Source organism: Acomys minous (genome assembly GCF_964271855.1).
Source record: "Acomys minous genome assembly, chromosome: 2".
NCBI lineage: Eukaryota > Metazoa > Chordata > Mammalia > Rodentia > Muridae > Acomys > Acomys minous.
The window spans coordinates 49,046,505-49,062,725 of record NC_140484.1 but is presented as its reverse complement, the minus strand read 5'-3'; the positions used below and the strand labels follow the sequence as shown (position 1 = coordinate 49,062,725).

At 49.4% G+C, this 16,221-nt stretch overlaps 2 protein-coding genes and 1 long non-coding RNA gene across 3 annotated transcripts; 2 read left to right on the top strand and 1 right to left on the bottom strand.

Moving 5' to 3' along the window:
* The first annotated feature begins 2,935 nt into the window (after nt 1-2,935).
* LBHD1 (LBH domain containing 1) lies at nt 2,936-7,486 on the top strand. Its single transcript, XM_084773088.1, has 6 exons — nt 2,936-3,122; nt 3,198-3,360; nt 4,210-4,431; nt 6,218-6,342; nt 6,959-7,056; nt 7,148-7,486. The coding sequence occupies exons 1-6, from the start codon at nt 2,973-2,975 to the stop codon at nt 7,173-7,175; spliced, it is 786 nt and encodes a 261-aa protein (XP_084629214.1). The 5' UTR covers nt 2,936-2,972; the 3' UTR covers nt 7,176-7,486.
* On the bottom strand, nt 5,471-6,049 carry LOC311592552. The gene is made up of 2 exons (XR_014777441.1): nt 5,856-6,049; nt 5,471-5,553 (listed from the first exon to the last, which is right to left on the bottom strand). It is a non-coding gene; the product is annotated as an uncharacterized lncRNA (long non-coding RNA).
* A 3,589-nt stretch (nt 7,487-11,075) lies between the features above and the next one.
* INTS5 (integrator complex subunit 5) lies at nt 11,076-16,214 on the top strand. Its single transcript, XM_084773083.1, has 2 exons — nt 11,076-11,212; nt 13,081-16,214. Exons 1-2 carry the CDS (start codon nt 11,133-11,135, stop codon nt 16,058-16,060), a joined length of 3,060 nt encoding a protein of 1,019 aa, XP_084629209.1. The 5' UTR covers nt 11,076-11,132; the 3' UTR covers nt 16,061-16,214.
* The last annotated feature ends 7 nt before the right edge of the window (nt 16,215-16,221 follow it).

Sequence of the window (16,221 nt, the reverse complement as noted above, 5' to 3'; positions counted from 1 at the left end):
CAACCACATATACGCCTACTTAATCTCGTTCTTTTTTGTTTTTAGTTTGGTTGGTTTATAGGGTTTCACTTTGTAGCCCTGACTGGCCTGGATCTTGCTTTGTAGACCAGGCTAGCCTTGAAGTCTCAGAATTTTGCCTACCTGTGCTTTTTTTTTTTTAAAGATATATTTATTAAGTATACAGATGCAAAGCCAGGTGGTGGTTGCACACACCTTTAATCCCAGCACTTGGGAGGCAGAGGCAGGTGAATCTCTGTGAGTTTGAGGCCAGCCTGGTCTACAAAGTGAGTCCAGGACAGCCAGGACTATAAGAGAAACCCTGTCTCAAAAAAAAAAAAACATATAACAGCAACACACACACACACACACACACACACACAACTTTTATTCATTTAATGAGTGCTCTATCTTCAATGTACACATCAGTTCCTAGTGTAGATGGTTGTTAGCCACTATGTGGCTGCTGGGAATTGAACTCAGGACCTCTGGAAGAACAGACAGAGCCATCTCTCCAGTGCCCCCCTGCCTGTACCTCTTGAGTGCTGGATTAAAGGCATATGTTAGCATACCTGGCATCACCATCATCATAATCATTTTATTATTATTATTATTATTTTCAGCATCTTAATGTCTACACTGGCTTTGATCATGCTCTGTAGTCTAAGCAATTCTTGGTTTGCAGTCCTCCAGCCTTTAGCTCTACAGTCCCACAGACGGGTGCCAGAACCTGTGTCACTCTAGCACTGAATGACAGCTGCAGCCCAGTGGGCTTTATATTGTTATTATTATTATTATTATTTTATTTAGGGTTTTTTTTGTTTGTTTTTTGTTTTTGTTTTTTCTGAGACAGGGTTTCTCTAGCTGTCCTGGAACTCTCTCTGTAGACCAGGCTGGCCTCGACTCACAGAGATTCAACTGCCTCTGCTTCCCAAGTGCTGGGATTAAAGGCGTGCACCAGCACTGCCCTGCCAGTTTTTTGTTTTTCTTTTTGTTTTTTTGTTTTTTTTTTTTTTTGGTTTTTCGAGACAGGGTTTCTCTGTGTAGCCTTGGCCATCCTGGACTGACTTTGTAGACCAGGCTGGCCTTGAACTCACAGCAATCCGCCTGCCTCTGCCTCCCGAGTGCTGGGATTAAAGGCGTGCACCACCACGCCCGGCTCCAGTTTTTTTTTTTTTTAAGATTTATTTTTTATTATGTATACAGTGTTCCTGCATATGTACTTGCAGGACAGAAGAGGGCACCATACGGTTGCTGGAAATTGAGCTCAGGACACCATGTGATTATTGAAGTCAGGACACCATGTGATTATTGAAGTCAGGACTTCTGGAAGAACTGAGATTACAAGTGTGGGCCTAGCTTGCTTTTTGTTTTTGTTTTTTTCCTGAGACAGGGCTTCTCTGTGTAGCCCTGGCCCTCCTGGACTTGCTTTGTAGACCAGGACAGCCAAGGCTACACAGAGAAAGTATGTCTCAAAAAAAAAGGGCTGGAGGATGGCTCAGAGGTTAAGAGCACTGTCTGCTCTTCCTAGAGGTCCTGAGTTCAATTCCCAGCAGCCACATGGTGGCTCACAACCATTTATAATGAGATCGGTGCCCTCTTCTGCCTTGCAGGCAGAATACTATATACATAATAAGTAAGTAAGTAAGTAAGTAAGTAAGTAAATAAATAGCCGGGCGTGGTGGTGCATGCCTTTAATCCCAGCACTTGGGAGGCAGAGGCAGGTGGATCTCTGTGAGTTCGAGGCCAGCCTGGTTTACAAAGCCAGTCCAGGACAGCCAGGGATACACACAGAGAAACCCTGTCTCGAAAAACCAAAAAAACAAAAACAAAAAAAAACCAACCAACCAACCAAATAAATAAATAGTTAAAAAAAAAAAAAAAAAAGAGTCCAGGTGGTATACAGGTGGTGGTACACACTTTTAATCCCTGCACCACACTGGGGAGCCAGTCAGGCAGATCTCTGAGTTCAAGGCCAGCCTGGATTACAGAGTGAGTTACCAGACAGCCAGTGATACACAGTGAAACCCTGTCTTGCTGGGAGAGATGGCTCTGTGGGTAAGAGCACTGGCTGTTTACCAAGAGGCCCTGCTTTGAGTCTAATCACCCACATAGTTTCTCACAACTATCTGTAACTCCTGTCCGAAGAGACCCAGTGTCCTCTTCTGGCCCCCTTGGAAGAAGGCAAAAAGCCTATATCCATTAAAATAAATACGTTTAAAGTAACAAAAAAGATTAATGGCAAACAGCAAAAAAAAACCCCACATTAATTATTAATTAAATAACACACAAATAAACAAGCCCAGGATTGGAGAGATGGGTCAGTAGTTGAGAGAACTAGCTGCTTTTCCAGAGGACCTGGGCTCAATTCCCAGCACCCACAGGGCAGTTCTGTAACTCCACTTCTAGGACATCTGGCTCCCTCACACAGACAGACATATAGGGAAAACATCAGTGAACATTACACAAGCTTTTGGTTTTTCGAGACAGGGTTTCTTTATGTTATCATAGCCATCCTGGACTTGCTTTGTAGACCAGGCTGGCCTCGAACTCACAGCGATCTGCCTGCCTCTGACTCCCAAGTGCTGGGATTAAAGGAGAGTGCCACCACGCCCGGCAGTATGTTTTTAAAGACCCCCAAAAACCCAAACCTACTTGAGAAAACCAGTAAACAAGGAGTTAGGACATCCATCATCCCAGCTCTTTATTTATAGGGCTTTAATCCAGCTGCCCTTGTCTCTTACCTTGATTGCCATCCAGTGCCTCAGGGAGTAAACAGAATAAAGCTCCTGTCTCTCCTCTTTGGCTTCTCCCCACCCGCAGAAGGCCCATAATCTCCCAGCATGCCATCTTCCTTTCCTCAGCAGTGATTAAGGGGCCCACTCCAAAGAAGATTAAGGCACAGTCTGCGTGGGCACTGGGTAGGGATACTTGGCCTGGAATCCAAATACTCTGCACGCTTAAGAGTCACTATCATGGCCCTTGTGCCAGGGAGTAGCAAGGAGGGGCCTTGGTCTGGAGATAGCCCGGTCTCTTCATGGCATCCGGAAAGCCCCGGGTCGGCCAGTCCCCTCTCAAAAACCAGAGAAGACATTGGCAGGTGTGAAGGGCATCAGGAATGTCAGGTGAGTACCACAATTCCCTGGGGCCTGGGGCTGGCTCACTGGAACTGGGCTCAACATCCCTGTTGTACTTTGCAGGGGTCTCAGAAGCCCCGCCTGCCCTCTATTGTGGTAGAGGCCTCCGAGGGCAATCAGGAGGACCAGGAGGACCAGCCGTGGCCACATGAGGAGTTGCTGCTGCTCACTGATGGTGAGGAAGAGGAAGCAGAAGCCTTCTTCCAGGACCAAAGGGAAGAGCCAGGTGAGGGTGGTGGCTTTTTGAGAGGCCAAGGCCATCTAGATTTTTATGTTTATTTTTGGCCATCTAGATATTTTAAACCCACAGTAGGTGTCCAGGAATGTCAGAAATGGGAGGTGTGGTATGGTTCCAAGCTAAAGAACATAACAGCATGCCCAAGACGCTGTCTTCCAACCCCCGCACACCCCCCTCCCCTAAATAGTGAGAGAAGTCTAGGCAGTTGATACTATTGAGAACATTAAAGGAGTTTGGGTGTTTTGTGTGTGTGTGTGTGTGTTTTTGTCTTCCCGAAGACGACTCACTGTACAGCTCAAACTTGCCTTGAACTAAAGATCTGATTCAGGCTCCCAAATCGTGGGATTACAAACCTGTGGCACCAAGCCTGTTTTATTTGTTCGCTTGTTCTGTGCTGCTGCACTCAAATCTCCAGTCCTTTTTTATTTTATTTTATTTCAGTCAGATTCACTCTGCCACCCACGCTAGCCCTGGACTCATGGTAACCCTGCTTCAGCCTTCTGAATACTGAGATTACCGAGTGCCAGGCTCTTGCACCCTGCCTGGCTACAGGGCCATTCTGATATCCCCTCAGCCTCCCCACCCTGACAGGGTTTCTCTGATCCATTACACTCCAAGCTCCAAGGTGGCTAGGGCTACATGGAGAGACCTTGTTACAAAACAAATGAACAAGACACAGTATATAGCCGGGTGGTGGTGGCCCATGCCTTTAATCCCAGCACTCGGGAGGCAGAGGTAGTCGGGTCGTTGTGAGTTCGAGGCCACCCTGGTCTAAGTTGAGTCCAGGACACAGTATATCATTAATATCTAACCTTCATAGTCTAACTCTTCTCCCAGGCTGGGCTTGGATCCCACAGGACCCTGTATCTCCTCTAAGAACATTTAATCCTGGACTTGGCTGGGGGCAAGAACAAGATGAGGATGCCCCCTGGATTCCTGAGGATACAGAGGGTCAGGAAACTTCAAATGCCTGTCCTCTTTGGGACCCAACAGGGCCCTGCATCTATAGAAGCCGATTTGTGGAATATTCCCATTTCCCACCTCCCAGTACCTTTGGTGGTAAGTATTGTTTTAATCCCATTTTATGGGATTTCAAAGCCCTTCTGCCCACTCTAGGTCACAGGACACACAACTTGTTGTTATAGTTGGATTGAGCCTGAATAATAATTACGTATCCCCCATCCAGCACAGGCAACACAGTATCACCCTGTTTCAGACTTATAAACTAGGGCACAAATTGTGTACCCCTGGGCTCCATTCTTTGTTTTCCTGGTTTTTAGGTTTCTCTGTGTAGCCTTGGCTGTCGTCCAACTCACAGATCCACCTGCCTCCGCCTCGCATGTGCAGGTATTAAAGGCGTGTGTCACCACTGCCTGCCCTGGACTGCATTCTCAGCTACTAGCTATTTATACTGCTATGGCCAAACTCCTCTCCTTGACCAACAGAAAAGGTCTTTTAAAGGGCATGACACCGCCAGGCGGCAGAGACAGGTGAATTGCTGAGGCCAGCCTGGTCTACAGAGCTACTCTAGGACAGCCAAGGATACAGAGAAACCCTGCCTCAAAACACTAAAACCAAACCAAAAGGCCTGGTACCCACACTCACAGTCCAGCCACTGGACTTTTACTCCAAGCCGTGAAGTTGAAAGGCTCACCTGAGGCAAACCACCCTTAGCAACAGAACCCCCAAATAGCTTTGAAGGAGCCTGAGGCTGTTAGGGCTCCCAGATTCTGGGGATGTTTGTAAAAAGCAAAGACAGGAGGCAGGGTTTGGCTATGGCCTCCGGCCCCTAGGACATCCACAGGGTAGGCCTACCCTCAGTAGATAATTAGTCCTTCCTAAAGAACCAGCAGAGGGTTCGAGGCCAGCCTAGGGTACAAACGCAGCCCAGGATTTGTTATAGAGAAACCCTTTCTCTAAAGGTTTAGTGACTTCCCCACCCCGGGTCGTCATTTGACGCATCCCGTGCTAGACAGCCACCCTAAAGTTCCCACAAAATCGACCAGAAAGATCTTTAGTGAATTGTCGCCAGCACTAAGAACATGTGCTGTTAACCAGTCTGCAAATTTCGAGCCGCGGAAAAAAGCGCACACACGGATCTTACGGACCAGACTTTATTGGTTCAACAAGAGGAGGCAAAAGGAAACGTTAACCATCATTTGGGGAGCGTCATCCGCAGACCTGAAACGAAAATTAAAAACAAAAATCATTGAGTATTCCATAAAGGAGACCGCCGGACTTGGCTACCCTTCTGCATAGAGAGCGGTGTCCCGGCGATTGAGGATAGAACCCGCGAACAAGAAGCCGCAGGCACCGAAGACATGACGCCGAGAGGGCCGGAGCCCTTTCTTTCTACCTCCGTACATAACGGGGAGCGGGACCGCACGCCCGAAGCCCGCCAAGAAAAGGAGGGTCTACATGGTCAGGCCCAAACCCCAGCAGCAACCAAAATTTCACGCACAAAACAGAAGATAAGGACTCACGTGAAAGCAGCCTTTCGAAAGACCCGCAGGAGCGCGGAAATTCTTTATATAGCCCTGGAATCCGCCTCCGAGCTGCGATTGGTCCGCGGCCGCCACGGGGCGGGGCCTTTTGCGCATGGCGGAACCTGCGAGTGGAGCGGAAGTGCGGCTCCGGGAGTGAGCCTCCGAGTGCCGCTATGGCACCTCCTGGAGGAAAGATCAATCGTCCGCGGACGGTGACTGTGGCTTCTTGGCTTTTGCTTCCCCAGGCTTCCTGGCGTTTCCCTCCCCGGGGACAGGATCAGTGGTGGGGCTGGGGTTAGGGTTAGGATCCCGGCTGGGCGTGCACAACTTTACTCGATGCGCGTCTTTTCCTCCCACAGGAACTGAAGAAGAAGTTGTTCAAGCGCCGGAGGGTGCTGAGCAGGGATCGGCGACGGAAGCGCCAGGTGGTCGGGGCCGTGATAGACGAAGGGCTGATTACCAGGCACCACCTCAAGAAGCGGGCGTGAGTACGGTGCTAGCCCCTTCCGGTTGGTCGGTCATTTCTCCCCCGCGCCTTCCCATCAAGCTTCGGGGCAGCTTGTTCTTGTTCGCGCTTCTCACGTTTATGCAGGAACTAGATGACAGTTAGGTTAGAGTACCCAAACCACCAGCTTCCCACAGTACCGGTGCTCACAGGACTTTTAAGGTTTGGTTTTTACAAAGAGACTAAGGAAGTTGTTTAATCTCCCACCCTACAAATGGTTATCTACATTAACTTAGGTTTTGAAGTAAAAGTGCGTTTGTAAGTGCGTACAATTAAGTTCTTGGCGTAATGCTATTGAGATATATATTGAAATCAAGTGAGCTGTTAAGCCTGTTTTAGTTTACTGAGAATATTAGAACCCATTCAATAATTTGAATCTAGAGCCTCTAAAACGAAATAAATTGAGCATATTGCTTTCTGCCTTTAATCCCAGTGCCCAGGAGAAAGAAAAAAGTGTCTGTTGGTCAGCCTAGATTACAGAGACCTTTTCTCAAACAAACACCCCAAAAAGACATCCTTTCCTTAGCTGGGATCACTTTTGTGGCTTAGGTAGGCACAGATACACCTGGACGTCTTGTTCCTACCTGTCCCTCAGGTCCAGTGCACGTGCCAACATCACACTGTCTGGGAAGAAGCGCAGGAAACTCCTACAGCAGATCCGCCTGGCCCAGAAAGAAAAAGCAGCCATGGAAGGTAAGTCTGGGCCATAGAGGTTCCACAAAAGGAAGTCTGGGTTTTACCTGGCCTCTTTAACGCTTCTTTATTTTCCTTTCTCTTTGTTCAGTGGAAGCCCCCAAGTCAACCAGGCCTAGTGAGCCACAGCCCAAGCGACGACAAAAGAAGATAACAGCTCCCCAGGATGTAGATATGGAGGATCTTGGAGATTGAGAGCTAAACTTCCTACCTCTCCTACCTGAGGATTCTCAGCAGCAGCGAGGACTTGGAGGACTTTAGAGAAAAATATTACTATATTTCATCTTCGCAGACACCTCTTCTATAATGGCCCTCTGATCTCCCCTTGAGGTATATTTTGGAAGGACACAGAGAAAGACTGGAGAGGACCCCCCTCCCCTGCCCCTAGCAGTCAACCTCTTTTGTAATAAAGCTCTAGTGCTTTAATTAACATGCGTGACTAAGTGTGTAAGATGGGTATGGGGCCATGTAAACAGCCATAGCCTTTGCGTGTGGGTGGAGACATTTCAGAAGCTGGATACATGGTGCTTGAGCGAAGGCAAGAAGCAGCTGTGTAGCGAAGGGTGTGGCGGCACAAGCCTTCAATCCCCGCCCTCGGGAGGCTGAGGCGGGCTGATTTCTGATCAAGGCGTGCTTGGTCTACACATGTGAGTTCAGGATGGCAAGGGCTTCATAATAAGACCCTATCTCAGAAAGAAACTAGCTTTTTCGGTGGCCCCATCTTTCTAGGCAGTGACACTCCCAACTTTGTATTTCTGAAAAATACAGGTTAAAAGGACGGCAGGTGAGGAAGTAAGGACCCTGACACTATTCGTGTGTGTGTGTGTGTGTGTGTGTGTGTGTGTGTGTGTGTGTGTGTGAGTGACCTAGCATTAGAGTAAGGAAGGACTAGCTACTTTGGTTTTTTTGGGGGGGGTGTGATGATGGTGTTTCTGGGAGTCAGATCCAGAGTATCATGCATTCTTGGCAACCGCTGTGCCATGTACAGCCTGAGCCCTGTATTTCCCTATCAGCAGTGAGAAGCTAGGTCTGAGGACTTGGTTCTGTTTTTTGAAGACAAGGTCTTCCTTATATGGCCCAGGTGTGATTTGAACATGCGGTCCTTCTGCTTCCTCTCCCACGGTGGTGGGATTGTGAGTCCAGACACACCCACTCCCCTTTCCCAACTTACTCTCACCATTGCAAACATCTAAATGGGTAGAGGGAGGCTGATGGTGGAGCTCAGAGGATAAGGGTCTTGACGCCAGGCCTAGCAACCCAAGTTCCATCTCTGTGACCCTCACAGTGAAGGAGAGCTGACTGACTGCAAAGTTGTCCGTGGCCTCCGCACTTGCACTGTGTCAAGTATGTGCCCCTATACACCTGGTAAATGTAAAAAAAAAAACAAAACAAACAAATTAAAAAAAAATTAGACATGGGCTTGCAGCATTTACATTTCTTCTCAACTAAATATCAACAATAGACAACTTTATTTTATGTGTTTGAGTCTTTTGCTCACATGAGTGTGTGTATACTGTGTGCATTGTACATTCCTGGTGCCTGCAGAGGCCAGAAGAGGCTGTTGGCTATAACTTGAGTTATAGACACTTGTAAGCTGCTATGTAGGGCCTAGGAAATGGACTTGAGCTTCCTGAAAGACCACTAAGTGTATTTTTTTTTTTTTTTGGCTTTTTGAGACGGTTTCTTTGTGTAGCCTTGGCTGTTCTAGACTCGCTTTGTAGACCAGGCTGGCCTCGAACTCACATTGATCCACCTGCCTCTGCCTCCTGAGTGCTGGGATTAAAGGCGTGCGTCACCACGCCCGGCTTCACCAAGTGTTCTTAACCACTGAGCTATCTCTCCAGCCCTACAGACTTTTGGTTTGTTTGTAGCCTTGGCTGTCCTGGAATTCCCTCTGTAGACCAGGCTGGCCTGAACTCACTGATGATCTGTCGGCCTCACTGTCTCCTGAGTGCTGGGACTAAAGGTGTAGGGCACTACCAGCTTTACCCTTTGTTTTTTCACTTTAAATTTATTTATTTATTTATTTATTTTGTTTTTTCGAGACAGGGTCTCTCTGTGTAGCCTTGGCCGTCCTGGACTCACTTTGTAGACCAGGCTGGCCTTGAACTCACAGCGATCCACCTACCTCTGCCTCCCGAGTGCTGGGATTAAAGGCGTGCGCCACCACGCCCGGCTTCACTTTAAAATTTTTTAAAAATTTATTTAGTGTATGGGTGCTTTATATTCTTGTACACCTGCAGGCCAGAAGAGGGCACCAGATCTCATTATAGGTGGTTGTGAGCCACCATGCAGTTGCTGGGAATTGAACTCAGGACCTCTGGAAGAACAGACAGTTCTCTTAACCACTGAGCCGTCTCTCCAGCCCACGCTTTTTTTTTTTTTAAATTTAATGGGTATAAATATTTTGCCTGCATGGATGTATGTGCACCATGTGCCCACAGAGACCAGAATAGGGCATCAGTTCCCTGGATCTGGAATTCAGACAGTTGTAAGCTAGCCACATTGTAGGTGCTGGGAATCAAACACTGGTCCTCTGCAAGTGCTCTTGACCACTGAGCCGTCTCTCCCATCTCCAGACAACTCTTATATAAATGGAATGCAGCTCACATCCACCACGGGGCTGATACCCTCTTCTAGACTCTGAGGGCAGCTGCACTGGGTATAAACGTGCATGCTCATATACATATAATTTAAAGATAATTAAAAACAAGCTAGGCTGTGGTGGTGCATTCCTTTAATCCCAGCCCTGGGGAGGTGGAGGCCAAGCTAGTCAGATATCTAAGTTCAAGGTTAGCCTGGTCTATAGAGTTAGTCCAAGACAGCCAGGGCTACACAGGGACAAAAAAACAAAAATAATGTGGATGTGATGGCACATGCTTTTAATCCCAACACTATGGAGGTAGAGAATCTCTTGTGTGTTTGAGGCCAGCCTGGTCAACAAAGAGAATCCAGGACAGCCAGGGTTCTGTGTAACAGAGAAACCTTGTTTCAAATCCAAACCAAACCAAACCAAAAAACAAAACAAAACAAAAGATAGGCTGGAGAGGTGGCTCAGAGGTTAAGAGCAGTGGCTGCTCTTCCAAAGGTCCTGAGTTCAATTCCCAACAACTACATGGTGGCTCACAAACATCTATAATAAGATCTGGTGCCCTCTTCTGGCTGCAGGCATACTTGAAAACAGAACACTAAACATAATAAGTAAATAAAGAAATCTTAAAAAAAATAAATAAATAAAATAACAAACAAATCTTTTAAAAGGTTCAACATTTACCAGATGTTTCTTCATACAATTTTAGTTCATCAACTATAAAAACACCCTTGGACTATAAGTATATCACGATATTCTGGCAAGATACTGAGATGTCTCTTTACCTCAGACAATCAAAATAATGATCTATGTCCAGCTTGGTGAATTAATGTATTTATTGGTTTGTTTGTTTGTTTTGTTTTTGTTTTTTTGAGACAGTCTTTCTTTAATGTAGCCCTGGTTGCCCTGGATCTCACTCTGTAGACCAGGTTAAGACCAAGAGAGATCCGCCTGGGATTACAGGTGTGCATCACCTGGCCATGTGTCGTTTCTTAAAAGCTCATGAGTTACACGCTTATACTTTTGCTGTTAAAAAAAAAAATTAGGTGCCGGGCGTGGTGGCGCACGCCTTTAGTCCCAGCACTCGGGAGGCAGAGGCAGGTGGATCACTGTGAGTTCGAGGCCAGCCTGGTCTACAAAGTGAGTCCAGGACAGCCAAGGCTACACAGAGAGACCCTGTCTCGAAAAACCAAAAAAAAAAAAAAAAAAAAAAAAAAAAAAATTAGATCGCACTGCAAATAAAGTAGCTTTCATGTGCCGATGAGGCCCTTGGGGGGTTGAGGGTAGGGAAGAAGGCTGTCTGGAGAGCAAGCCTGTTACCTGCTGTGACGGATGCGATGCGGAACCAAAGTACTAGGGCTTCGTACTTGGCCGGACTGCTTTTCCTGACAGGCGGGGTCGCTGATTTCTGTCGCGTTTCCAGTCAGCGCGCATGCGTCGCCCGTGCTTCGCCGCTCCCGCCTCAGGCTCCGGGTAGGGCTCCGGGATGTCCGCGTTGTGCGACCCTCCCGGGGCCCCTGGGCCACCCGGGCCTGCCCCCGCCACCCACGGTCCCGCGCCTCTCAGGTAGTCAGTGCCCCTGGTATCCGCCCCCCTCTTCGCGCGATCCGGTGCCGATGCCCAGCCTTCTCCACAGAAAGCCGGATCCTACCTTGAGAACCCGCGTCAGGGTTCTCAGAGATTCTGGTCGCGTCCTCCCGGAACTCAGCGACCGTCTCACTAAAAACTCTGGGCTGCAGTCCCTGCCCCGCACTGCCGGCGGTTCTGCCTCTCCCGAGAGCTCAGTGTCTTCTTACGCCGGCCTTGCTTTGCCAGCAGTTGGGGACATCAGGAGTCTTGAGAACCCAGCCTCCCTGCCTCTGTTACCTTGAGGAGGCTCACACTACGTGGAGAGAATCTTGGGGACCAAGGCTCGGAGCCTCAGTATTGGTGCTAGTCTTTCCTTTGCTGCGCACGTCCCTCGTGTTGAGGTGCCTTTTTGTTTTTGAACCAGGGGGATGGCACAGAGCCTTATCAGCCCGGAGAACGCTGTTGTCTTTGACAGAGAAGACAGTAAGAGAGAAGGGCTTTTACTTCCTCAACTTTGCTCTCTGAACCTCTAAGACACAGCTTATATATCTGGGGTTGGGGAAGAACGGAAAATCTTATTCATCTGTGCCCTTGGACTACTCTCGATTCTGGGCACATTGACGGTGGTTAATTCAGTGAGCGCATGGGTAGGATAGGATAGTCTCTCTGTCTGTCTGTCTCTCTGTCTGTCCCCCTTCCACCCCAAGACAGGGCTTCTCTGTGTCGCTTTGGTTGTCCTGAAACTGAATCTGTAGACCAGGTTGACCTCCTGACCTCGGACTCAGATCTGCCTGCCTGTGCCTCCTGAGTGCTGGGATTAAAGGTGTATGCCACTACTACCTGGCATCCCTTTCACTTTTTGAGACAGGGCCTCTCTATGGAGAGGCATAGCTTTCCTGGAACTCGTTATGTAATCTAGGTTGGCCTTGAACTCAGAGATTCTGTCTGTGTTGAAGTTAAAAGCCTGTACCACCAGTTCTGGGCAAGTTCCTTTTTGTTTTTGTTTTTTCCAGACAGGGTGCCCTGGCTGTCCTGGACTCACTTTGTAGACAAGGCTAGTCTTGGACTCAGAGAGACTCCTCTGAGTGCTGGGATTAAAGGCATGGTGGCCTGGCTTCTGGCCAAATTCTTGTAGGGTATGGAAGGGAGGGAGAGCTTTTAGTAAAGGGCTTAGGATTTTTTGTCCATTGAACGATTTCAGGGTGCTTGTGCTATAGAGGGTACTAGGAAGATGTTAAAGCGGGTATAGAATCTCAGAATATAGTTAGTTAAACAAATTCTCACTGAATATTTCCCATATACTAGTACCTTAATTGAATGGAATTCTGTGGGGTTTTGTTTTTTTGTTTTTTCGAGACAGGGTTTCTCTGTGTAGCCTTGGCTGTCCTGGACTCACTTTGTAGACCAGGCTGGCCTCGAACTCACAGCGATCCACCTGCCTCTTCCTCCTGAATGCCAGGATTAAAGGTGTGCGCCCACCATGCTCAGCTCAACCTGATTTCTTAACTTTCATTTCCTTATCTGTATATTGGGATCATAGTGGTCTAGCGGCGATATTGTTATCAGGATTGAAACAATATAGGTAAAGTACTTAAAAGTGGTGCTGGGGATGTAGCTTAGTACTGAAAACAAAAAAAGAATGGATATTTGAAAGATAATATTCTACTGATATGATTGTTGTTGTTGAGAGAAAAATAGCATTTTACTAAGGTGAACCAGGAGAGAGTATGGTTCAGAACCTTCATAAATTCTTACAAGAGACGTATTACCCTATTATATATGAAAAGAAGCCAAAGCTCATGGAAGGACTGTAGCTTGCCTAACGTCTCCCAGTGTTCTGAGTCTCGTCTTTTGCTTCCTTATAGTGCTCAGGAGCTGTCCCAAGAAATCAAGGCTTTCCTGACGGGTGTAGACCCCACTCTGGGGCACCAGCTCTCAGCTCGTGAGCATGCTCGATGTGGTCTTCTCCTGCTCCGTTCTTTGCCACCTGCTCGGGCTGCTGTGCTGGACCACTTGAGAGGTGTTTTTGATGAGAGTGTCCGGGCCCACCTAGCTGCCCTAGAGGAAAGTCCTGTGGCTGGTCCACCTCACCTCCGTCCACCTCCACCCTCCCATGTCCCTGTTGGTGGACCTGGCTTAGAGGATGTGGTGCATGAAGTGCAGCAGGTGCTGTGTGAATTTATCCGGGCCAACCCAAAGGCCTGGGCACCTGTGATCAGTGCATGGTCCATTGATCTTATGGGACAACTGAGCAGCACATATTCAGGTCAGCATCAGCGTGTTCCCCATGCCACTGGCTCTCTCAATGAACTGCTGCAGCTGTGGATGGGCTGTAGGGCTACCCGTACATTAATGGACATCTATGTGCAATGCCTCTCAGCTCTCATTGGTAGCTGCCCAGATGCGTGTGTGGATGCCTTGCTGGACACATCGGTCCAGCATTCCCCGCACTTTGACTGGGTTGTAGCCCATATTGGCTCGTCTTTTCCTGGTACCATCATCTCCCGAGTCCTTTCCTGTGGCCTTAAGGACTTCTGTGTCCATAGTGGGACTGGAGCAGGAGTTGGTGCTTGTGGTGGAAACTCTTCTCAAACTCCCTCTACAGACCCTTTCCCTGGATCTCCTGCCATCCCTGGGGAGAAACGGGTACCCAAGATTGCCTCAGTCGTAGGCATCCTAGGGCATCTGGCTTCCCGACATGGAGACAGCATCCGGCGGGAACTGTTGCGTATGTTTCACGATAGCTTGGCAGGGGGTACTGGGAGCCGGAATGGGGAGCCTTCTCTTCAGGCCACAGTTCCCTTCCTCTTGCAGCTGGCCGTCATGTCACCAGCTCTGCTAGGCACAGTCTCTGGAGAACTTGTGGACTGCCTCAAGCCCCCAGCAGTGCTCAGCCAGCTGCAACAACACCTGCAGGGCTTCCCCAGAGAGGAGCTGGACAACATGCTCAACCTGGCTGTGCACTTGGTAAGCCAGGCCTCTGGGACTGGTGCCTACCGCCTGCTGCAGTTCTTAGTGGACACAGCTATGCCTGCTTCAGTCATTACTACCCAGGGCCTGGCTGTGCCAGACACTGTCAGAGAGGCCTGTGACCGGCTCATCCAGCTGCTACTGCTACATCTACAAAAACTGGTTCATCATCGGGGAGGGGCTCCTGGAGAAGGGGTGCTGGGCCCTCCCCCCCCTCCCCGTCCAGTGCCCTTTCTTGATGCATTAAGAAACCATGTTGGAGAGCTGTGTGGAGAGACATTACGGCTGGAACGGAAGCGTTTCCTCTGGCAGCACCAGCTCCTGGGCCTGCTGTCTGTCTACACTCGACCTAGCTGCGGACCTGATGCCTTGGGCCATCTACTGAGCAGAGCCCGAAGCCCTGAAGAGTTGAGTCTGGCAACACAGCTATACGCAGGGCTGGTGGTTAGTCTCTCTGGCCTCCTTCCCCTGGCCTTCCGAAGCTGCCTGGCTAGAGTGCATGCCGGGACTTTACAGCCTCCCTTCACAGCCCGGTTTCTGCGCAATTTGGCCTTGTTAGTGGGGTGGGAACAGCAGGGTGGTGAGGGCCCTTCAGCCTTGGGGGCCCGGTTTGGAGAGTCTGCCTCAGCCCACCTGTCTGATCTTGCTCCTCTCCTGCTACACCCAGAGGAGGAAGTAGCTGAAGCTGCTGCCTCCCTCTTGGCAATATGTCCCTTTCCTTCCGAAGCCCTGTCCCCTTCCCAACTTTTGGGACTAGTAAGAGCTGGGGTGCATCGATTCTTTGCTTCTCTAAGGCTGCATGGCCCTCCTGGTGTGGCCTCGGCCTCCCAGCTTCTTACCCGCCTTTCTCAGACTTCCCCAGCTGGGCTCAAGGCTGTCCTGCAGCTGCTGGTTGAGGGAGCCTTACATCGGGGCAACACAGAACTGTTTGGAGGGGAAATGGATGGGGATAATGAGACTTTCTCAGCTGTCTCAACCCCTTTGGCTTCTGCCTCTTTGTTGGACATTAATCGGAGGCATAATGCAGCTGTGCCAGGTCCTGGAGGGATCTGGTCAGTTTTCCACGCTGGAGTCATCGGCCGAGGCTTAAAGCCACCTAAACTTGTTCATTCTCGAAACCATGAGGAAGTGATCTATAACACGCAGAGCCTCCTTAGCCTCCTAGTGCACTGCTGCAGTGCATCTGGGGGCAGTGAGCGTGATGGTTGCTGGGGGGCTCCCGCTCTGAGCCCAGAGGCAGCCAAAGCAGTTGCAGTGACCTTAGTGGAGAGCGTGTGTCCTGATGCAGCTGGTGCTGAGCTGGCCTGGCCCCCAGAGGATCATGCACGAGCCACTGTGGAGCGGGATCTCCGCATTGGTCGACGCTTCCGGGAACAACCACTGCTGTTTGAGCTTTTGAAGCTGGTAGCAGCTGCTCCCCCAGCCCTGTGCTACTGCTCCGTGCTGCTGCGGGGGCTGCTTGCTGCCCTCTTGAGCCATTGGGAAGCTTCTCGACACCCTGATACAACCCACTCCCCCTGGCACCTGGAGGCATCCTGCACCCTGGTGGCTGTCATGGCTGAGGGAAGCCTCTTGCCACCCGCCCTGGGTAATATGCACGAGGTATTTAGCCACCTGGCACCTTTTGAAGTGCGTCTGTTGCTACTTAGTGTCTGGGGTTTTCTCCGAGAGCATGGGCCCTTGCCCCAGAAGTTCATCTTCCAATCTGAGCGTGGCCGCTTCATCCGGGACTTTTCCAGGGAGGGTGGAGGTGAAGGAGGACCACATCTGGCTGTGCTGCACAGTGTCCTCCACCGCAACATCGACCGCCTGGGGCTCTTCTCTGGTCGTTTTCAGGCACCTTCCCCATCCACTCTGCTTCGGCAGGGGACTTGACCTTTATTTTTAAGTCGTGGGAGGTTGAACAGTGAGAAAAGAGACTAAGGTGCTACAGAAGGGTGGAGGCTTCTAAGTCCGTACGTAATGAGCGGTGTCACTTTTTTCAAACCTCACCATTTTTTCTAAATAAAATTTGCCGAGTTGAGACAAACAGTCCA